The following is a 23,252-nucleotide window of genomic DNA, read 5'->3' as shown; positions in this document are numbered from 1 at the left end:
GGTATTTTTTGTTCGATTTTAAGTTATTGGAATATGTTTATATTTTGTAATAATGATTTTTACTTGAAATTATATATTATTTGATTTTTTGGTTGCCTTTTGCATGGATATTTTGCGCAAAATAAATTTTTAATTTTGCATTTTATTTTTAATGTAGAGTAATAATGACTGGGGGTAACGGTAAGGGCAAGAGAGTTCGAATAGATGCAAGTTCTTCCGCGATGGTGGATACAACATATGATTTTTTAGGTTTTGGTGAATTAGAACACGCCGAACGTTATAAAAGATTTAGGAGCAGATCTTTTTCAAAGAGCAAATATATCGATTGGAATGTTTTGGCTATGTTGGGAATGTCGGAGGAGGTAGAGGCTTTAGTTTTGGTTGGAGCGTGGGTTCGTTTTTTTCAGATTGTGGAGCCGAGTTACAGAAATTTAACTTTAGAGTTTATGTCAACTCTTGATATGGATCGGTGAACTATAATTACGAAAAACCTAAGACTTTGACGTTTAGATTACTGGGAAAGATGTTTTCGATATCATTCACCGATTTTTCAATGATAATATGTTTATATGACCGGGACTTTGTGGAAACGGATGACTTCGAAGCCTTGCCTACTCTTATGCCTATTCAATCTGCCGTGTACTGGTCCCAAATTAGCACCGAAGCGGTTTACAATTCTGCACGTTCTAAGGCATCGACTCTTCGGTACCCACCACTATGGTATATACATTATATTCTAACTCACTCACTTTCCGGTCGGGGAGAGAGCACCGGGGTAGTTTCGAATATTGATTTATGTTATATTTGGAGTATGCTAGAGCGTCACCCTATAAATTTGGGTTTTATGCTTGCTCGATTTATGATACATCAGGTCGAGGATGGCCGTTTGGGGAAAATCTCTCTTGGTCCATATGTTACTCGACTGACAAGGGGTCTTGGGCATTTAAAGGAAGAGATTGAGGATCCGATTTGTGTCATGCAGCCTTGTGGTGTTTGAACGTTGCAGATGATGGGTATGGTTAGGAAGGTGACGAGGGGATGAGTAGATAGATATGTATTGATTGATAGGGTTGATGCACCAGGAGATGGGGTTGATCAGGGTGAGCCAGAGGGTGATCAGGGTGCGCCAGAGGATGATCAGCCGCACCGCATTCAGATGCCCATTAACAGGTCAACCATTGATGATTTACGCATGGATATGCATCGCCGTATGGACGAGTTGCAAATGGAGGTGCATCGCCAGATGGACGGTATGCGGTTGGAGATGAGATCTTTATTTTCCCGTATTTTTCAGCATCTCTCCATTCCTGTTTCACCAAACGATGGTGCTCCTCGTGCATCTACACCAAGACAGAACGATGTCACAATTGATACAGATGCTTTGTTTGCGGATCATCCAAACAGAAACGAGGACGAGTAGCTTTCTGTTTTTTTGTATTTTGCGTGTAATATGTAAAGATTTTTTGTTTTAAATATGTATTAATCCTTATAGTAATCTAAAGACTGATGTTTAGGTTATTTTTACTAATTTTAATTCAAACTTGAAAATTGGTTAAACTTAAAAAACAAATATATATATATATTAACATTTAATCGCCAGACAGAAAGATACGCACCCTTATGAAACTTCACACGGCCGTGTAAAATACGAGGGAGATAACAGAAATAACGACGCCAACACGGCCGTGTCACAACAACACACAACCGTGGCAGAAACACAGCCTGAGTCCATGGCCGTGAACACTAACACAGCCGTGTGAAACGTATAACACGGCCGTGTGTAGTCGCGGGAATTGTCTTTCAGATGAACACGGCCGTGTTCGTTTTATTCACACGGCCGTGTTTAGACACAGGCAGGAAACATGGCCGTAATCAATTTCCACGGCCGTGTTAAATGTCACACGGCCGTGTATAGTGACTGGCGGATGCTGACTTGTATGTTCACGGGCGTGTTTTATGGTACACGGCCATGTTCATTCCAGGTCACCTGCCAGCTCGACTCCGTTAAGTCCACGTCAGCATTTTTCGTTGGTTTGTTGACGGTGGGACAAAAAAAGATAAAGTTTGATTATATTGGGACCAAAAATAATGAGTTTTGGTTATATTGGGACTAAGATTGATAAAGATTGTATATTGGGACCAAAAATGATGAGTTTTGGTTATATTGGGACCAAAATTGATTTTTTCCCTAATATTTTTTATTTTATAATTTTTATTATATTATAATTTAATATACTAATTAGTTAAAATTTTAATATAATTTTATTATATGTATAGATATTATTAATTTAATAAATATATTTTTTATATAAAATATAAATAATTGTGTAAATAATAGTATAAAAATTATTATCTCTGTTCACGTGGTTTCCATTTCTAACAAACAAAATTATTATACAGCATATATTTTTAACTTTCAGTTGATTTAGTGACATATTTCTAAAAACCCCCGTGGTGTGGAACAAAACCAACAACCTCTCTCCACTTCACAATCACATACTTTGCTCGCACGCGGAGATGCATTTTACTGTTTCCTCAATCATCTTCGTCCACATACACACTCCTCTTCTTCATGCCGCTCTGCCCTCCTGAACGCCGCCCCTCTGATTTCTTCCATGTTATTCGGCTCTGCGTTTATTGATTTCTCGATTGCCTGGTGGCTACTTCAATGGCGGCTAATAAAGCTTGGGAGGGCTTCTCCAAATTCTTAATTGATCAAGTTCACAAATGGGGTGCCATGAAACCCACTGGCGTTAGCCTTCGCTACATGATGGAATTCGGCTCCCGTCCCACTCCTAGGAACCTCCTTCTTTCTGCTCAGTTTCTTCACAAGGAGCTTGCTATTCGGATCGCTCGCCGTGCTATTGAGCTTGGTGCCCTCCCATATGGATTGTCCAATAAGCCTGCGGTCTTGAAGGTCCTCTTTCTTTCTGTCATTTCTTCTCATCATTGGTTTTTGGGCATGGGCATTCAGAATTAGTTTGTTTGCTTTTGAAATGATTTCAGAACACGGCCTTTTAGGTAATTTTGTTCTACTGTGTACACTTGCGTTTAAGGGAAGAGTAGGTTGTTTTTCAGTATTCCTAGCGGAAGTAAGTGAAGGATAGACAGCAAAACCATGGCAGTTGACTGACGGGTTTCCACAATTATTTAGAATTGATATCCTTATAATGGATTCGTGGTTGCGGAGGAGAAGATTATCTGCTTGTATATTAATTATATATTCTACAGCAGGAAGTTTTCCTTATATGAGAACTTTCTCCCTTCATCATCATTCATGATACTTGTGGTTATTTGTTGTCATGCTTGTACTTCAGCTCTATTAAATAGCAATTATTTCATATCTTTTTGTTTATTTAGATTAACGATTCTGTGTGCCCCAAACATTAGCTTGATACCATCCTATTTTATTGAATAATAATTATTATTATTTCTTTCTTTCCAACTTCATTTTTGTCGTAGGTAAGAGATTGGTACTTAGATTCGTTCCGCGATCTGAGATCCTTTCCGGATATTAAGGATGGGAATGATGAGCAGGACTTCACTAAAATGATTAAGATGATCAAAGTTAGGCACAACAATGTGGTTCCTATGATGGCTTTGGGCTTGCAGCAGTTGAAGAAAGATCTGAATCCTAAAACTGATTACAAGGATCTAGATGAAATTCATCAGTTCTTAGATCGATTTTATTTGACTAGGATTGGGATCCGCATGCTCATTGGTCAGCCCCTACCTTTGGCTTTGGCCTGTTTAATATCCTTTTTTATGCTATATCCAGTCTATCCAAGACTCTCTACATCGGCAGAAAGGTGCTCTAATATGTTTTGTTGTTCCCCTGAAAATTATGCTGAACTCAGGGCAGCATGTGGCCTTGCATGATCCAAATCCACCACCTGATTGTGTGGGCTACATACATACAAAAATGTCTCCTGTTGAGGTTGCAAGAAATGCTAGTGAAGATGCCCGTTCCATTTGCTTGCGAGAATATGGCAGTGCACCAGACATTAACATCTACGGGGACCCTAATTTCACATTTCCGTGAGTTACCCAGTTCCTTGCTTTGTTGCTAATTTATTTTCTGGCTGTTCCTCTCTATGTCCTGCCCTCTTTTTTCTGTTCCCAATATCTTCTTAATTTTGCTGGCAGATATGTACCAACGCACTTGCATTTGATGGTCTTTGAATTGGTGAAGAACTCACTTCGAGCTGTTCAAGAGCGGTATATGGACTCGGACAAGGTTGCACCTCCAGTCCGATTAATAGTTGCTGATGGGCTGGAGGATGTTACAATTAAGGCAGGTGACTTCACCCTCTCTGGATTTTCTGCTATGACTCTTGATTGTGAATCTACTGCTAGACTGTGTTTATCTTCCATACAATCTTTAATTATTCAACAATGTCAAATGGTTTCTTCGATGTTTTATAGGTCTCTGATGAAGGAGGTGGAATACCCAGAAGTGGTCTTCCTAGAATCTTTACATACCTCTATAGTACTGCAAAGAACCCTCTGGATGGGCAGTCCGAAAGTGACCTTGAAACAGAAACAAGTATGGCAGGTTATGGATATGGTCTTCCCATAAGCCGTTTGTATGCTAGATATTTTGGAGGAGACCTGCAGATTATCTCAATGGAAGGATACGGTATGATATTTTCTCTTGCGTTCTGAAATTGCTTTAGCTTTCCTCTGCTGTGTGAAGGAATTTGATCATAAAGTTTTAACATGGTAATATGCAAATTATTTGCTTGAATGAAGGAAGGCTATTACTAGAATGTTTAAAACATATGCTTGCATTTCGTAAGTTAATTCTGAACTCTTATTGAAGTAGAACCGTGGTCGTGGCGCTAAATAGAAATAGCATAATAATGTCCTAAAGTATGAACACCTTGATGCCAGTGAAATACTGATTGGAAATCAAATAATCCTTGAATAGCATCCAGTGCCTGGATGGTTTTACTTTCGGCTGTTGTTGGAAATGAATGCTCTCGTGTAATCCTACTTGGATTAAACAGCATGTTAGCTATGTTAGAGTCACATTTTTGTTGCTTCTCTTACAGGCACAGATGCTTACTTGCATTTGTCCCGGCTGGGAGATTCACAGGAACCTCTGCCCTGAGATTGCTGATTGGTTTGAATAGTGGTATTGAATATTATCATGCCTTGGGAGGTTTGTGGACATTTGTACTTGGAAAATAATTTGTTCTTAGTTGTGGGTGGTTATGGTACAGTGCATATTGTTCATCATCATCATCATCATCATCATCGACGATTAATAACTTGATGATAAAACTTGAAATGTATTAATGATTTGCTCATATATTCACCAGGTGAGAGAGGGAGCAGCATTACTCTATCACCTGGAGTTAAAAGAGTTCTGCTTATACTGTTTTTTCTTGAATCTTGATGCAATCCACACATTATTATTTGCTTGCAGGTGATAAGTTGGCTGAGTTGCCTAAATACTTTCTGTTAGTGTACTGTACTCATGAGAGCAGAGCATCTAAAAAAACCCGCCACAGGTGACGTGTCGAAGATAGAATCGACTCCCACCGAACCACCTCTCCAAATCTTCTGTAAAGGCCTCGCCTCGTCGGATTTTGCCCATCTTCACCGTATTTGGCTGAGTTTCGCCGGATTTCGCCCTGACCTCAAATTTCACTGAAACTTGTTGGATTACATCCGACCTCGTCGGATATTTTCCAGTGTCGCTGGATTTCACCCAATCTTGCCACGTCGCCCCTCTCCTCCTCCTGCAGCAGCCGCCACCCAACTTCTTCTTGCTGCCTAGTATCGAATTCAACCGACGTTCGATCTGTCTACCGGTAGAAAAGAAGGTTTGAGAGAGAGAGAGTGTGTGCAATTTAGAGAAAAAGAGAATAAAATAAGGGGATCGATGCCATTTCTTCTACACCAAGCGACGGCGAAGCCTAGTAGATTTATTACAGTTGTGTTGGCGTTTTTTCAAAGGAGGACAATTGGGATAGAAAGTGGTAAGAGTGGCTTCGATTAGTAAGCCACTGTATCGTCTCTTACAGTGATGATCTCTCTCCTCCCCCTGCTGCTGGGTGAAGTTCATGGGTGTTCCTTTTGGGAATATATATATATATATATATGCACCTATACATTCATTAATTCATTCAAACATAACGTACAAGTGTTGTTACCAAGTCCCGCTGTACATATTAGTCTGTCACTCACTCCTATAGGTTGTTATATAGCAGTTTCATCTCTCAATTTTATGAGTAAGATGACGTGGCGTTCAGCGGACCACGACTGACTGACTGACTGACTGCCCAATTAACCAATAATGTCAACTCAACTCAACTCAACCGATCCTGTTCATTTAACTTTAACTGCCCTCGCCCGGTGGAAGTGTATGTAAAGGGAAAGGAAGGAGCCAGCCAGGCCAGTCCACCATTACCATATCATCATCATCATCGGAGAGAATAGAATAGAATAGAATAGAATGGAGCTTCGTCTCAGCTCCCGCTTTTCCACGACGAATCCTTATCCTGTTCCTGTTTTCATTGAACCCCCCTCAACCTCAATATCATCCTTGTCGTCAAATACACGCCGCCGTGTCATCACATTTCTGAGAATATCAGCATCGTCATCGGCGGGGGCGTTGGAGCAACCTGGAGGGAAGATGGTGGTTGAGTTGGTTGGGGCTTTCAACGAGCTGACCGAGAGAATGAGCACCGTGCTCTCCACCAGCTCCTCCCGCTTGCTCTTCAAGGCCCTCAAGCTTTCTATTCCTATTCTCCACTCCCTCCCACTTCTCCCCGACGGTCGCTCTCCCCTCTCCAAAGCCTTGTCTCTCGCCTTGATTCTCGCCGATCTTCAGGTTATCATATCCCCAACTTTGTCGATTCATTCATTCTTAACTACTTACTACTTAAACCTCCTCTCCTGCTTTGCAAATTGCAATTGCAATCGCAATCAATCTTTTCTTTCGTTTCTCTCAAATTAAGTTAGTTGAGTTTCTAGTAGCCTATAAATTCTTAAGGAACTGTAGTATATATATCTTGTTGATTGATGGCAATAACAAATTAGGAATTGTGATATCTTGGCTACAATGCAATCGATATGATTTCTAATTCCCACCTAAATTGTTTATTAGTAATGTGATGTGATGATGGCTTTTCCTATACTTGGATTCTGACGAGGGGATTTTATGATGACTAGAGTTCTCATTACTGATGTTGGCTGCAGATGGACGTTGAAGTTATTTCTGCTGGAATACTTCGTGAAATCATAGAGGAAGGTGCTATATCCATGTGCGAAGTTAAGGATCGCATCGGAACTGCTACTGCTCATCTTCTACATGAATGCATTCGATTAAAAAGCATTGCTACAAAGGTGGAGGACCTGGATGACCAGAGCACTTCAGCACTAAGGAAGTTTTGCCTTACATACTATGATGTGAGGGCTATTATTCTTGACTTAGTTCTCAAGGTTGACATGATGAGGCACCTCGACTATCTCCCTAGGCACAAACAGCAAATGATTTCTCTAGAGGTCATGAAGATATATGCCCCACTAGCACATGCTGTTGGAATAAACCTTCTATCCCTTGAACTGGAAGATCTCTCATTCCAATATCTGTTTCCTTATTCATACCTCTATGTTGACACTTGGTTGAGGAGCCATGAGACTGGAAGTAGGCCGCTCATAGAGATATACAAGGAGCAATTGCTTCAATCCCTGAGATCTGATCAATGTTTAACTGAAATAGTAGAAGATATATCAGTTGAAGGTCGTTACAAGAGTCGTTTCAGTACCATGAAGAAGCTACTGAGAGATGGGCGCAGAGCCGAGGAAGTTAATGATATCTTAGGATTAAGAGTGATATTGAGCCCTGCGTCTGGAGTAAATTCTTCTGCACTTGGAGAGAGAGCCTGCTATAGAGCACGTGAGATCGTCCAATCATTGTGGAAAGAAATGCCAAGCAGGTCCAAAGATTATATCATGCAGCCCAAAGCTAATGGATACAAGAGCTTACACATGGCTGTTGATATTAGTGAAAATGGTAGGAAAAGGCCACTGATGGAAATACAGATTCGCACGACAGAAATGGATTTGTTGGCAGCTGGTGGCACTGCATCACATGCATTATACAAAGGGGGTCTTACTGATCCAGAAGAGGTAAGAACTTTATTATGAAATAAAATCTGATATTACGGTGTCAGTCATCCTTTTATTTGCCAGCAATATAGAATCATTTCCACCACTGTCATGAAAGCTTTCAGTTTCATGGGTTTACAAGATCTTTTATTATTATATATTGCAGGCTAAACGACTTAAGGCTATTATGATGGCTGCAGCTGAACTAGCAGCACTGCGACTCAAAGATTTTCCTTCCACAAATCATAGAAGTCTAGATTTTGATCACAGAAATCGAGTCTTCCGTCTGTTAGACAAGAATGGAGATGGTAAACTCAGCATTGAAGAGCTTATGGAAGTAATGGAAGAGCTCGGTGCTCAAGGAGAAGATGCTAGGGAGATGATGGAAGTCCTTGATTCGAACAGCGATGGTTCTCTGAGCACCGATGAATTTGATTTGTTCCAGAAACAGGTAGATCATGTAGTGCCATTTATCACCAATAAGTAGTATTGCTGGTTTGAGTGCTGTACACCATTTTGATGCCATATGCAACATAGGACCCCAATCTGATCTGAGCTAGTTGAGAACCAACCACCAATATTTTTTTCTTTTTACTCATTAACTTCTTACACTTGCCATGGATGTATCACATCCAGTGTTTCGGAAAATAGGATTTAAAAGGCCGTTACACTTCCACCCACTTGTCCGGCAGCACTGGCTTAGCTTTGTACATGCTCAAAGTAAAAGAATTCTGTTTGACAGTTTCTAGAGTGATATTCATCTTTTTTATCAGTATTGTTGATACCTACCTATTAATCTCCCCTGTAGGTTGAACTTGTGCATAATTTAGAGGACAGAGATGTCCGGTACAAAACACTGTTGCACGAGAAGCTTCAAATGGAAGATAGAGCGGAACAGCAATTGAATACAGCAAAGTTGAAAAACATACTTGTAGAAAGCCAGTGTGATGATTATCAGGTAAGTTTCGGACATGAGAACCTATAGAATGATTTGTGTTGTCAATAGTGTTACTTGTTTGGTTGTGTAGTTTGACAACCCACCTTTTATATAGTTAACTTGCTCTGTAAATAGAATTTCCACATGGTTAACTCTCGAAGTTCTTTACCCTTTCATAGAATTCTTCAAGTGCCTCAAGCTTGAGTGTACTAATGAAGACCTACTACTGAACCAAGGTGTCATATGTTAGTTTGTAGCTCAAATTGCAATCCCACGGACTTGCCTCTGAGTGGACGGTGACTACAGTGCTGAACATAAAATTCAGTACCAGTACCGTATTGAATAGCACATCATGTGTTAACAGACAACACACGGTATTATCACAGATATTACACAGTATGTGTTAATATGATACAAATATAGCACGTAAACTAATATAGTGTCACACAGCACATACAACACATAACATACTCTTATATAGCACACATGTTGTGTGTAATAAAGCATGCGTTGTTTCTGTATTTTACTTATTTAAAAATAATAGCATGGTGCTGATTTTCCATCGTATTCCTCTCCCCTCTTGGTGTTATGTTTGTTGGAAGTCGAGTAGTGACCACAAGGAAGTCTGAACACAAGTGCTCAAATGTTTGGTGCAAAAAGACTTAAAAAAGAGTGATGAATGTTGGTACAAGTATACACTATCAGCACCACTCCAAACAAAACATAAACAAAGGAATCATCTAAAATGCTATAGCGGAATAGCGGATAACGGTATAACCGCTATTTAAATATATATATAAATTATTATACATACAAAATTATAACAAAAATACATAATAAAAATTTATAAATTAATCTCATAATTATCACTCAAATCAATAAAATGTCAATATATATATGATATTAACTATTAGATAGTTATATAAGCAAAATAGACCTATTAACATCAACAAACTCTCCTAGTCAAATTATCATTGTCAAATACTAACTTATCATTCGTAATTATCAACTTTTTTAATTAACCATTTGTTGGAATCATTCAAAACAATAGGACAAATCACATTATTGCTAACATAATGATCTAACAAATTTTGGTTATATTTTATATAAATCAAATCTTGTAACTTTTGGCTTTCTAATTTTATTTCTTTTCTTGGAATGAATCTAAAAGTTTAGTTAAAATTTAAGATAAATGCTTTTTTTTTTCTATATTATAATAAAAAAAAATATTTTATAAATAAAAATTAAATTTCAATTATTTACATGTTAAAAAATAATTCAATAAGCTACAATAGGAGTATAGCGTAGCGAAGTGTCGCTGCAGACCGCTACACCGTTATTGCGTAAACGCGGAATTGCGGAGCGGCCGTAGCAGCAGAGTGCCTTTCCGCTATGCTACGCCGCTATTGCGCGCTATTGACAACTATGATGAAAGACTACAATTGTTATACTGTATACATCACTTAATACATACAGTTAAGGCTGGACCTTTGGCCAGACACTAGTTTTTATCCACAAACAGATCTTTGGAAGCACAGGACAGCACAGATAAAAGGATCTTTTTGGTTAACTATGGGTATTGTTTCTTTTTTCTAAGAAGATTTGGAACCAATTCTTACAACCGTCAGTCAGGCGGCATTGCCTTTCCTGATGCTGAGAAAGAAACAACCAACATATATATGCTTGCTTCATTGTATGTATATACTTTTCATCCGCTGCCTCAGGACAGAACTACACATAGGTTTCGACACTGTTTTCAAGTGTCTTGGCAGCACCACTGTTTCATTCAATTATAAATAAACTACAGAATATTATGCCTAGAATTTCTGCATTGGCTTGGCTCGGCTCAAGAATTCTCTCTTGATTGGGAGTAGTAGTTCACAATACTAGAATTCTGCGGCTTGATTGAAGCTTCCTGCTGCTACTCCCAACTCATTCGACACTTTATTACACAGCTGCATAGTGTATATTGTCAGCAATATGTGACTGAGCCTAAAACAAAGGACATTGAGAAAAATTAAGGACCCCTAACCTGTTTGTATGCGACAGGATCACCACGAACTTTTTGCAACTCTACTACACATAATGAGGGACTTATCTCAAAAATCTGGAAGAGGAGAAAAGCAGATATTCAGGACAGTGGCCATGTTGAAACCAAAATCTTCATTACCGTTTACTTACTTACCTCTGTAAAAACTGAGAGCCATCCAAGGACGTTCAGACCTTTGCATGGTTGAATTACTTTGAGCTGCAAGCAAACAAACACTTGAGCCAGTAGGTACCATGGATTTAATATTAATTACTGTGATTGAAAATCTTTGGAACTGCTTTAGTTCTAATTCTTTCTCAAGACAAGAAGATTTTTGATTAGCTGACCTTTCCTTTTTTCCTCTGGACATTCAATCCCATCTGCTTTGCTGTATCTTCAATTGTCTCTTGCAGTTGCTTGGGAGAATGTTTAGATGTAAATCTGATTTTCCTCTCAGAAACGTTCTACCAATCACAAGTACATATTTTTAATATAAGGAACTAACTTATGCCACCCCAGTCTTATGCCTAAAATAAAAAATATTAAATGCAAAAAATATTCTCACCTCTTTCTCAAAGAAGCCAGAAAGATCTAGACATGAAGACATTCCAATCAACTGAAAGGCATTGATCAGAGTAGAGGAATGTTGTTCTTTATCTGCATCTGAAGGCTAAAGATAAGAGATTGAGCACTGTTAATTTCATGTAAAGATGAAATTGAGCTGCTGAAAGGAAATCTTGAACTACAGTTTAAATTTCATACAGTTTCATGAACAGATGAAACTTCATCATCCGTGTTAGCACCATTATCGCTGTCTTCCTCACGGTTGTCGTCATTGTTGTTGTCTTCCTCTTCTTCTTCTTTCCCAGGATCTAAACGAACATATTCTCGTTTGAACCACTCATTTTCTTTTATTTCAGCCATAGTTATTCTAGTATGAGGATTGGGGTCCAGTATTCTTTTTATTAGGTCTTTTGCTTCCAGAGACAGCCACTTCGGTATCTGCACATCTCCCTTGAAGATCTGGTTTCAAAATTAGAAGCCTTGTAATGGCTACAAACCCATAAAAGACATAATACTAATAAGAGTGATGCAAAATGAAAACAGAGGGAAACCTTTTGATAGAGTACTGCAAGATTTCGATCATCAAAAGGGAGGTATCCAGTGAGAATAACGTATAAGATGACTCCACATGACCACGTATCGGAGGTTGCACCATCATACCCTCGGTTTGAAAGAATTTCAGGGGCGACGTAGTTTGGGCTTCCACATGTTGTATGAAACAAGCCATCATCCTACAGTTAAAGAATACAAACAAATGTATATGTGTAAGCAAGCAAGCAAGCAAGCGTAGCAGACAGAAGCAAGATAAAAATGAGCTTGATAAATAATTATATAAGGCCATACTCACTCTAACATGCTGAGGCAATGCACTGAGGCCAAAATCCGTTATCTTGATATTTCCGTGGGTATCAATCAACACATTTTCTAGCTGCATTAAATAGTTACGGACAGAACATTAGCTTGACATTTGATTCGATATTCAAGAATGATTGCAATACGGATATATTATTTCTGAAATTATCAAAAGGGGACTTACTTTGAGATCTCTGTGAAATACGCCTTTGTTGTGACAGTAACTGACACCGTCGATTAACTGTTGAAAGAGTTTTCTCCCTTTAGCTTCCGCAAATTTTCCCTTACATGCCTATAAACCATACAAATATATATATATATATATATATATGTGCATTAGAATGGTGATTTCCCATAGGCATGCATCGATGTGAAGATATGCATTGTATGATTAATCATCCATTGCGGACTATTTAACTGCATGCAAGTTAAACGGTACTCACAATTCTCTCAAAGAGTTCACTTCCATCCACGTACTCAAGGACCATAAATATCTTTGTCTTGCTTGCCAGGACCTAGTGTTGAAAAACACAAGCATACGTAGCATGATCATAACAAAAAGGGCATATGATATGATATGGGAGCATTTCTTACATGTAAAATTGCTTATAACTCCCCAGTAGTTTCGAAAGTCACCGTAAAATGTCCTTATACTTTAAAAATTGCATGGTATGGTATCCCCTTATACTTTTAAAAACGTTGCATGAAACTCCACCACCATGAAACTTTCCTCGTGTGATAAAGAAGATGATTTCTTATCTATATGTTTTGTATGGAAGGGGGGTTTTATGCAATATTTTTGAAAGTATAAGTGAGCGTCATGCAATTTTTAAAAGTAAAATGAGAATTTATGCTGAGTTTCGAAACCACAAAGTGATTTCGTGCAACATTTTTTAAAGTATCAGGGGACGTCATACAATTTTTAAAGTAGAGGGGAAATTTACGCTGAGTTTCGAAACCAAAGAGAGTTACAGACAATATTGTCTTTTTTACAATATATAATAACTCTATTGTCTTATATAAGTTAGTTAGTTAGGGCTGGCGTATATATCCATCCAAACAGTCAGAAACAGGTGTACAAGCTTAATTAAGCTGTTGGAGTCCTACTGTAACTTGCCTATCTGTTCTTATGCAAATCATTCGGATAGAAGGACAAAATAAGGGAGATTCGACTACTCGGAATAGTATAATATCCTATTCTATTCTAAAATTTTCATTTCAGGGGAAAAAAACACTTGTTAATTTTCTGTCCTAGTGCTGGAGAGGAGATCTGAAAGTAGAAGCCCACAAACCGCCACATAGGCGAATAGAGTAGAGACCACATATTTAAAGCAAAGCATGTGGACGGTTAGTCCTCAGAAGAAGACCGCGAATTAATGCAATAGGACAAAATAACAATGGGCCCATATGGGCCTTTCCGACCCGTCAACCTAAACCTTAAGAGCTGTTGGTGTTGTGTTGGTCCCCCCCCAACCATATCCATATCCATCCCAAGTCTGATAATTGATGGCAGCAGCATCAAACATGAGATGAGCTGAGATGGACACGCAACGCAAAGAAAGAATCTTATTAAAATCTCGAATGCGTGCAAACCATGCGATCCGTTCTCAGTAACGTAATCAAATCTAACGCAAGGCGTTGCGTGTAAAGCCGACCATGGTGGGAGGGAAATCGGGGAAATTAATAATAACAATAATAGATTCAAAATCAAGGCTGCTTTCAAATAAATAAATAAAAATCTGGAGACGATGGGGAAGTTTGTGTGCGGAAATCAAAGATGTAAATTGACCATCGGATTAAAGAAACAGTAAAGGGAACGTAAACGTGAAGTGCGCGCAACTAAGAAGTAACTCTAACTCTTTGAGAGAGAGAGAGAAGAGAATGAATGAACGAAGAAATGGAGCACACCATACCTCATGTAATCGGACAACGTTAGGATGTTTGAGGAGTTTCAAGGTTCCGATCTCCCTCTTTATCTGCAGTTATCAATCATCCAAACAAAAATTCAAGAATGAATGAATGAATATATTCAAATTCAATTGTTGTTCACCAACCAAAGAAGCAATATGAGCAAGAGAGTGCGTATGTAAGCAGGAGGACGAAAAGGGGAACCGTATGGCCACAACACAACAAATTAAGGAATACAACAAAGAGGCAACGAACGAACACCGGAAATTAGGCAGGGAGGCAGGCAGCCCTTCCATCCCTCACAGATATCTGTCTATCCCTATCTAGTAGTAGTTCTGAATTGCTTGCTGCTTTGCTTCAGCTAATTACAGACCAGACCAGACCAGACCAGCCCTAGTGGTTTTTAACATACATAGACTGTCAATTTACAAATAAAGAAAAACATGGAGTGGCCGATCGAATCGAAGAAGAGATTCCAACTGCCCATGCCAATAAACTATACTAAAATTCTCAGATTAATCATTGAAACGGTGATAATGCAACACAATATAATATACATATATATATATATATCTATATAGGACCGTCCCTATCGGGAAGGCAAGACACGGCAAGGAAGTGAATTATATATATCAAGTAGATTGACACACACACTGACACACACACAAGATCGAAGGAGAAGTGCAATTAGGAGTTAATGACTGAATGAAGAAGAACCTGATCAGCGATCTTGAGATCGATAATTCTGTTCTTCTCCAATATCTTGATGGCAAAAGGTTCACCCGATTCCAGGTTTCTGGCCAATTTAACCTTCCCAAAGTTGCCTTCCCCTAGAGTCCTTCCCAACTCATACTTACCCAATCGCATTCCCTTCTCCGCTACCACATCTGCTTGTTTTCTATCGTCTAATTTCAGCGCTCCTCCTTGTCCTCCTCCTCCTCCTCCTCTACTGTGTAACAATACCATACGTGATGATGGATGAGAAGGATATACGACAAAGTGGTCACGGAGAACGTAGCGTAGGGCTTATTAGGATTTAACACTGCCAATCTCCCAGTTTCTCTCTCTCCCTCCGCGTATATATGTAGAGAGATAGAGCTATATATAGTGTGTATATTCTGTATTTCTAAATCAATGATATATAAGTTGCATATTTTAGGCTTTTGGAATCGTTGAAACGGTATTCCACCTCTTGCTTCCCACAAATAATAAGACAATACAGACTTTCACATCCAAATTAATGCTTAATAGTATTAGTTAGTGTGTTTTTAAATCAATTTATTTCTGCCATTCAGAAAGTTATTAAAATACTCCATCCCTGCCCATTCAAAATACTCTTTTGTAACATTTTTATCCATTTATATATATTATAATTAAAATATTTTTGATTTTTATATAAATTGCAAACATAACGTTACATATTTACATAAAATCAAAATAAAAATATAAAATTACTTACTAATAAATTACTATTATTTCAAATGAAAGAGAGGGAGTAATAATAAAATTAATTAATAAAAAGTAACATTTTATTTACATAAACTTTTAAACTGATTTTACATTATTTCAATATAATCAGGCTAAGAATGGGTGGGCCCACACAACTTGCGGGTTTATGTGATCTTTCTATTTCTATGTTCATCGTGTATTTTTGCCTTTTATTGACTGAAGTCCTTAAATCCCTTTTTAAACTTTGTTCTTCAAATAGATTATTAAAGTTTTAAATTGTCAGTTTTGATTGGTTGGAAGGTCAAATTGAAATTAAAATTTTTAATTCAATCTAATATTTTCTATTTGATTTTTAAATTTTAGATGTATTCCTTTTAAGGTTTTTTAAGAGTAAGAGGTATTTTAATTATGTTTTTTTTTTAAATAAAAAAATTTGAAAATATTCAATTTCATATATTTTAATTTTTTTAAAATTTTAAAATGTTCAACAATTTAAAATAGATTTTAAAACTTTATGAATTTTATAGATTTTCACATAAAATTGCAAATAAAATGTATTTTTATGAAATTTCTACTAATAAAAAGAGATTTTAATGAATTTTTATAATGTAAATATATCTTATTAATTTATATAATTGATAAAAATTATGAATTTAGAATAATATTTATTAATATTATTATAATTTTTTATTTTAAAACAATTATAATTGACATATATATTTAATAATCAATTAAATTAGATATTGAATTACAATAAATAAATACAAATTATAAAAATATCGACATGTTAAATAATAATATAATAAAAAATTATAAACTAAAATTAATATACAAAAACTATTATTATTATTTTTTATAAAATATTTTTAATTATAAATATAATATAAAAAATTAATTTTTATGGTAATAAATTTACAATATCATCTTTTTTCTTTTTAATCTTTTTTTTTTACTTTCTCTTTTTCTTTTTTTCTTTACTTTTTCTTTTTCTTCTTTTTATTTTTTTACCATTCTACTCGGCATAAATGATAAGTTTCTCACATATTTAAGAAAAATCAATGAAGTGGAAATGAAAAATGTAATTATAATTTATTTCATAAATAAATAGCGTTAAACCACTACTTAACAAAACAATTCAAACCATGGATTTCGAAACAAAAACCAAATTTTCTGAATCACTATTTTGGTTTGTATTTGGCAGTTTTGATTTTAGTTCTGAAGATTCCGGTTTTAACTGTTTGTTGATATTTATTCATTTTCTTAATTGTTTCATTTTTCTTTTCTAATTTCTAATTCATTTTTAAAAAAAAATCTTGAATTTCATTTCGATTTTTTAGATATATGTTTATTTTTTGTAAAAAATTACTTTTAGATATACTTCATAATGAGAATTTCAATAAATAATTAAAAAATATATTAATAAAAATAATTATACATTAAAATTATAATAACTAAATAGTTTAGTTAATGTAAAAATGAAAAATTATAAAATTTAAAATGTAAAGTGTATTATCATATTTAAAAAAATAAATTTAAAAAATTATATAGGACGAATTGAAATAAAAAAAATAGATATTTTATATGGGACGGAAGGAATATATTTTTTAGAAACTAATATATATTTTTATTAAATACTTTGAATAAATTATATATATACATATTTACATCATATATACTTGTAGCGTGCCGAAACTATATAAATTAATAAAAATATTATTCTAGAATCTTGTCACTTTTATGAAGTTCATGTAAATCATATCGCTAACAATAAATAATCCATCTAAATTCTTAAAAATCTATATAAATTAATAAGCAAAATAAGTCCTACCTTACTTGGAGCTATGTAAATTTTTTAAATTTATATATTTTTTTAAGTTAAAAAAAATTCAGTAAAATTTTAATTCAATCCATCCCTTAGTTTATATTTATCAATTTTTATTGTTGATTGTTTTGGATTAAAAACTATCATTTTATATTTATTTATTTTCTTCTAATTTTATTTATTTTTAATTTTTTATATTTAAAGTCTCAAATTTTAATTTATTATGACAGATGTTTTTTTTTTTAATATAAAAATAATAACTGAAATATGAATGTAAAATTAAGTTTGGATTTTGGATTTAAAATGAATATAGAATTTGAGGGTTGAGTTCCCTTAAAAATGAGTCTTTCACAAAATACTTTTCAACTTTGAGATCTTGTCACTGATTATTTATTACTCTTTTTGTTCATCAAATTTATTTTTATTTTTTTTCGTCGTGTGTTAAATTTATATCATTACTATATTTGAAAATAATAAAAAAATTAAAATTTAATTATTACTTTTCATTCATCACTTATTTATAATAAATGCTATTAATTTTATAATGCTATTAATTTTATCGTATTTTCTCTTAATGGTCTTTAATAACTAATTAACATTTTAAAAATATTTTTAACTTTTTCTTTTTTCTTTTTTTTTTTTATACTTTTTCTATTTTTTCAATAAAATATTTTTTTAAGCCTCGGGTTGAAGCCAAAATGGGCTAAATATTGAGAAGAAAGGGAGTACTACTCTTCCAAATCACTTCATACTTTAAATTATTTTTTTTTCCTTCTTTACACTTTCTTATATATATATATATATATTTATTTGAACTCATTGTGGCCTCACGACAATGTAAAACAAGAATTTAGAACAATTTTGAATTTTTTTCTTTAATTTTTGATTGGTTATATTATTTGATTGGTTAAAGCATTGTGGGCGAATGTGTTTTTAATTGATTGTGTAATTTGATTGGTTGAAATTATTTTGTATTTTTTTTATTGATCGTATAATTTGATTGGTTTAATTATTTTGTATTTTTTTTTCTTTTATAATTGATTATTGATAATTTCTTTATAGTTTATTTTCTTCAATATATTTTTAATACATTTAATATATATTTATAGTGCAAGATATCAATGTTATAAATATATTATTAATTAATATTTATTTTTTAATATATATTTTTTAAATTTAAGAATTATATATAAAATTATTAATTAGTATAAGATTTGAATTAATTATTTTAACATATGTGATATACGTTATTATTTATTTTATATAAATAATTTATATTATATTTATATAAATGATTAATATATCAATATTTTTGTAAATTATATTCTATTAGACCTATAGGTTATTAATGATTTGTTTTAAAGTATAAGTATATATTTTTAAGCTTTATAACTTATTATATTATATTTATATTTATTTTTATTTATTTGTGTTTATCTAATAATATGTAATAATTAAAAATTCAGATAAAAATAATAATATATTTATTCATTTGAAGCGTTCAAATAAAAGATTAATGGATAAATTTTAAAATTAATGAATCATTGTTAATAATAAAATAGGATTTACATTATACATACGGTTTTATAATAAAATAAAATGAAAACATATTTTATCTTATCTTATATATATATATTATATGTATATATATATTTGAATTTATTGTTGTCTCTCTTTCTCGTAATGTAAAATAAAAGTTCTAATTTTTTTTAAAAAAATTTGATTGGTGGTTATATATTTGTGGACCAATATATATATTTTTTTATTTGTGTATATATATTAAATATAAACATTTAAATTTTATTTATTATTTATTATATATATTTATGAAATAAATGATCTATTTATTTCTATTTTTATATATAATATATTTAAAATTAAAGTTAATGATACAATTTTTTTTTTGGGAAAAATATTTTTTTATTATCGTATATAGTATTAAAAATGTAACATAGATTATATATATGTCGTACACTATTTTAAATTAATTTATGGACAAAAAATAAATTTGAAAATATTGTGAAAAGTTAAAAGTAATTTATAATTAAAATATATATAGTATTTTAATATATTATTGTGAAGTTGTTAAAATATATTATCAATATTTTCCATATATATACTTTCTTATTTGTTAATGTATAAGAAAGTTTTTTATTTTAATAATACATTGTTATATATATTTGAATGAAATTATTTAATAATAAGAAAGTTTTACTATTAATTATATTGGGGGTATATTAAATGATTTTTACTATATAAAGAATATGAAGAGTTATTTTATTTAATATTAAATTAAAATCATAATAGGTAAATTAATAGTAATAGGTTACGCTCAACATTGTTCATCATTGAAACGTTTGTTTCGTTTTTCACCAATAATAAATTGAAGAAGAAAAATATACAAAAATAATTGAAATTTTCAGATATAGAATATGAAGAAGGCGTAACAATTATCCATCTATTTACACAGGTGCATATTTGATTTTTTGGCTGCCAGCAGGTGAAGGCAGTTTGTTTTACCGAGTGACCATGTCTTCCATCCGTATTGTGTCGGCGACCCCCCGGCTCTAATCCCTGTCCGCTCTGCCTAGGGGTTTTAGGAAGGAGGTGATGAACCGCATCGGTAGACAGGTGCTGGCGCAAAAGGTTGTTTTAGGCTCAAATATAGGCTCCAACGATTTGAGCACGATTTTCCACCGCCGTTTGCTTTGCTGGAGAATCATTTGTTTCCGTCGGTCGAAGCGGACGAGAACTATGCATGTGGAGAAGACGAAGAGGATGTTGAGGGCGCAGGACGTGGAAAAGACAAAATTCGGCACATGATATTTTAGTTTGCATCTTGGGTTTAGGTTTTTTTAAAAAAATTATGTTATTTTTTTTTAACTGTAATTCAGTAATATTTTTATATGAGTTTGCAATTTATTTATTGCATATTAAATCTATATCAATTCATTATTTCTGTTCTTACTTTTCTTTAATTATTTAATATTATTCTATAAATATATTTGAATGTAATTAGTAATGCTAACCTCTAATTTACAGTCTTATTCCTTATATTTCATAATTACAAAAGAAAATTAAAAAATCTAATTTAAATATAAATTTAAATAAAATTTAAGTGTTAGTTTAATTAATTAATTAATCATATTTGAATTTTGATTATTTTTGAATTATCTTATATAATTAAATTGACCTTAAATTGTGCCCACTTTTCTCCTATTAAGTCTATCACATTCAAAATATACGTGAGAAGTGGCAGAAAAATCGTGATGGACGATTTTTCATTTTAATTATAAGTGCTCCCACATACGGGTTACTAAACCTACTCTCAGAAAATTAGAATACACCATCGCTATTTGAGAGCCAGGGTTCCAGGATCTGGCAACATCTGTTGTTCCAAAGTTTGGCAACATCCTCCCTAGGGGTTTCAGAGTTTGGCAACACCATCTTCACGGTTCCAATCTACCGTTTGTTTGAAGAAGAAGATGCCAAGAACAAATTTAATTTTTAGTAATGGCTGGAGGTTTGTTTAAATTTCACTATCCGCTTCCACCAATATATTTGATTATATGTTTATTTTCTAACATCAGAGCAATTTTTGCATCTGCCTTGCTTTGAATTTTCTTCTCGTCAACTTATTGATCAAGATTCGCTTTAATTTTTTATTTGAAAATATTTTTGTTTTTTTTATTTTCAACAATTACTTTGTGATATTTCTTGATCAAGATCCTCCTGCGATTTGAGAAAATTTCATTATGTTTCGAGGAAATTTTGAATTTTATTTTGGAAATTAATTTATGCAAAATATTAAATTTCTGAATTTTTCATGTGTTTCGATGGAGTGTTCAGATTTTTCTATAATATCTTTTGTGCACTTCATATATGTGTCAACTTGTATGCGCAATTAATTATCTTGACGAAGTCGTTCCGTGTTGAATTATTGTGGTATTTTATTAGATTAAAAATTGATGTTTAATTGATCCAACTCAATCTCAGCAAGATTGAATTATTTATTTTATTTTATTTATTTTTCGGATCGATTTGTTCGGGAGATATTGGTGGCGAATCCTTTTCATTATATGAAATAATTGTTTCATCAAATTTAATTAAGTGAAAGATTATTGAATTCGTTGTTGCCATCATGCGATTTAAGCATACATGAATCGCTTGGTCTCAATTCTTGAAATAACTCCCTACGTATGGTTCTTAATGATAATGTATGTGTCTGCAACCACAATAATTTTCTCGCAATTAATATGTGTACATATGATTATTGCAAGATGATGTATGTATGATTGGTGTATGTGTATGCTCTTTTTTAATTGTGCTCCACTTCCTTGTTTATCCGAAATATGAAATCGTCATATTAATTTCAATGTTATTGTTGTCCTCAATTTTCTATTGCATATGTGGAGTGTACACAGTGAATTGAATGCTTGATCCAAGTTGTAATATCCCAAATACGAGCAAGATTAGTGGTCACATCTGCCTAAGGTATAACAGATAAGGTAAGAATTAATAAATATTTTGATTCATGTGGAGCTTAAATGGGCACTGATTACTTATTTTTATTCATTTATTTTAGAATCAATTATTATGTTTTAATCTCTCCACCAATTTTGGCATTGTGATCAGATTAATTTATTTATTTAATCAATTGATTTAATCAATTGATGGGTCAAGATTGACGTTCAATTTATATGTATGCATCCAGTTTGATGATTGCAGAATTTATTAATTAATGTGTGTATGTTAATGTATCTGCAATTAGATTTAATACGTGCACAATCTATTATTTATTCATGGCTGATTTTGTGAATATCAGAATTGTAGATTTATTATGATCTGTTTGAAGGTTCAATTAAATTTGGGATATAACATGTGTTTTCGACATTATGCATTTATGCAAATTCGAATATAAATATTCATTATATTAAATTTATAGTCTCTTTGAGTGGCATATTTTTGTATGTGTGATTCCGCTGCATTTAGTATTTTTTGGACTATTTGATTATTTTGATGAGTCCATAAATTAATTGTTGTTATTATAGCTTTCATATGTATTGAACATACATAGTTTATTTTAAGGTGAATTTAATTAGTAATAAAGAGTATAATGTATTTTATGAATTGGTTGAAACAGTATTGTTGCCAAAGCAGCCTTTGCTGCGTAGATCGGTTTATTTTATATGTTAAAAGGTTGTGTATGTAATTTATAAGGCTGCTGATTACCCAAAGGCAAGTCAGCGATTAAGTAGTTGCATGCATGTTTAATGACATTGAATTGGTGATGATAATTTGGTTACTTGTGTGTGAACAATAGATTTGTCCAAAGATGGAGTATTGTTCGACACACTACTTTATTGTCAACTTTCGATTGTCAAATCAAATTTATCACTGGCGAGTCAGTATATTGTCTAAAGACAATTGCTGATGTTACTCGATAACTTGTATTAAGATTGCTAATTTATTTTATAAATTCACATACAGAGCACTCAATAGCTTATAGACATGTTTACTTCAGATTGCATGTCCATGATGTTTGTGATTTATTTTAAAGTTTATTTAAT

At 33.4% G+C, this 23,252-nt stretch overlaps 3 protein-coding genes across 5 annotated transcripts; 2 read left to right on the top strand and 1 right to left on the bottom strand.

Moving 5' to 3' along the window:
* Positions 1–2,474: 2,474 nt before the first annotated feature.
* On the top strand, positions 2,475–5,378 carry LOC127250325 (pyruvate dehydrogenase (acetyl-transferring) kinase, mitochondrial). The gene is made up of 6 exons (XM_051273538.1): positions 2,475–2,917; positions 3,463–3,721; positions 3,858–4,038; positions 4,147–4,294; positions 4,426–4,639; positions 5,055–5,378. The coding sequence occupies exons 1-6, from the start codon at positions 2,669–2,671 to the stop codon at positions 5,111–5,113; spliced, it is 1,110 nt and encodes a 369-aa protein (XP_051129495.1). The 5' UTR covers positions 2,475–2,668; the 3' UTR covers positions 5,114–5,378.
* Positions 5,379–6,295: 917 nt separating this feature from the next.
* Positions 6,296–9,445, top strand: LOC127250322 (probable GTP diphosphokinase CRSH, chloroplastic). Its single transcript, XM_051273534.1, has 4 exons — positions 6,296–6,841; positions 7,210–8,142; positions 8,288–8,572; positions 8,930–9,445. The coding sequence occupies exons 1-4, from the start codon at positions 6,464–6,466 to the stop codon at positions 9,104–9,106; spliced, it is 1,773 nt and encodes a 590-aa protein (XP_051129491.1). The 5' UTR covers positions 6,296–6,463; the 3' UTR covers positions 9,107–9,445.
* A 1,172-nt stretch (positions 9,446–10,617) lies between these two features.
* On the bottom strand, positions 10,618–15,521 carry LOC127250323 (CBL-interacting serine/threonine-protein kinase 1-like). Of its 3 annotated transcripts, XM_051273537.1 has the most exons (13): positions 15,129–15,214; positions 14,417–14,479; positions 13,940–14,037; positions 12,947–13,018; positions 12,688–12,795; positions 12,499–12,579; positions 12,203–12,382; positions 11,850–12,110; positions 11,653–11,757; positions 11,435–11,551; positions 11,244–11,306; positions 11,091–11,165; positions 10,618–11,013 (listed from the first exon to the last, which is right to left on the bottom strand). In XM_051273537.1, exons 3-13 carry the CDS (start codon positions 14,027–14,029, stop codon positions 10,945–10,947), a joined length of 1,221 nt encoding a protein of 406 aa, XP_051129494.1. In that variant the 5' UTR covers positions 14,030–14,037; positions 14,417–14,479; positions 15,129–15,214; the 3' UTR covers positions 10,618–10,944. The 3 variants fall into 3 exon arrangements, with proteins under 3 accessions (XP_051129494.1, XP_051129492.1, XP_051129493.1); XM_051273535.1 differs by lacking the exon at positions 13,940–14,037 and having other exon boundaries at positions 15,129–15,521; XM_051273536.1 differs by lacking the exons at positions 13,940–14,037; positions 14,417–14,479 and having other exon boundaries at positions 15,129–15,520.
* Positions 15,522–23,252: the final 7,731 nt, after the last annotated feature.

This window comes from Andrographis paniculata, unplaced genomic scaffold, assembly GCF_009805555.1.
Source record: "Andrographis paniculata isolate CXL003 unplaced genomic scaffold, ASM980555v1 Contig37END, whole genome shotgun sequence".
NCBI lineage: Eukaryota > Viridiplantae > Streptophyta > Magnoliopsida > Lamiales > Acanthaceae > Andrographis > Andrographis paniculata.
Note: the sequence above shows the minus strand (reverse complement) of the source record. Positions and strands in the feature narration are given on the sequence as shown.

Coding starts and splice junctions, on each gene's coding strand:
- LOC127250322 (XM_051273534.1), top strand. CDS start 6,464: ATGGAGCTTCGTCTCAGCTCCCGCTTTTCCACGACGAATCCTTATCCT. Junction 8,143..8,287: donor GTCTTACTGATCCAGAAGAG/GTAAGAACTTTA, acceptor TATATATTGCAG/GCTAAACGACTTAAGGCTAT. Junction 8,573..8,929: donor TTGATTTGTTCCAGAAACAG/GTAGATCATGTA, acceptor TCTCCCCTGTAG/GTTGAACTTGTGCATAATTT.
- LOC127250325 (XM_051273538.1), top strand. CDS start 2,669: ATGGCGGCTAATAAAGCTTGGGAGGGCTTCTCCAAATTCTTAATTGAT. Junction 2,918..3,462: donor ATAAGCCTGCGGTCTTGAAG/GTCCTCTTTCTT, acceptor TTTTTGTCGTAG/GTAAGAGATTGGTACTTAGA. Junction 4,640..5,054: donor TATCTCAATGGAAGGATACG/GTATGATATTTT, acceptor CTTCTCTTACAG/GCACAGATGCTTACTTGCAT.
- LOC127250323 (XM_051273535.1), bottom strand. CDS start 15,377: ATGGTATTGTTACACAGTAGAGGAGGAGGAGGAGGAGGACAAGGAGGA. Junction 12,580..12,687: donor TATTTCACAGAGATCTCAAA/GTAAGTCCCCTT, acceptor TATTTAATGCAG/CTAGAAAATGTGTTGATTGA. Junction 11,166..11,243: donor GGCTCTCAGTTTTTACAGAG/GTAAGTAAGTAA, acceptor CTCCTCTTCCAG/ATTTTTGAGATAAGTCCCTC.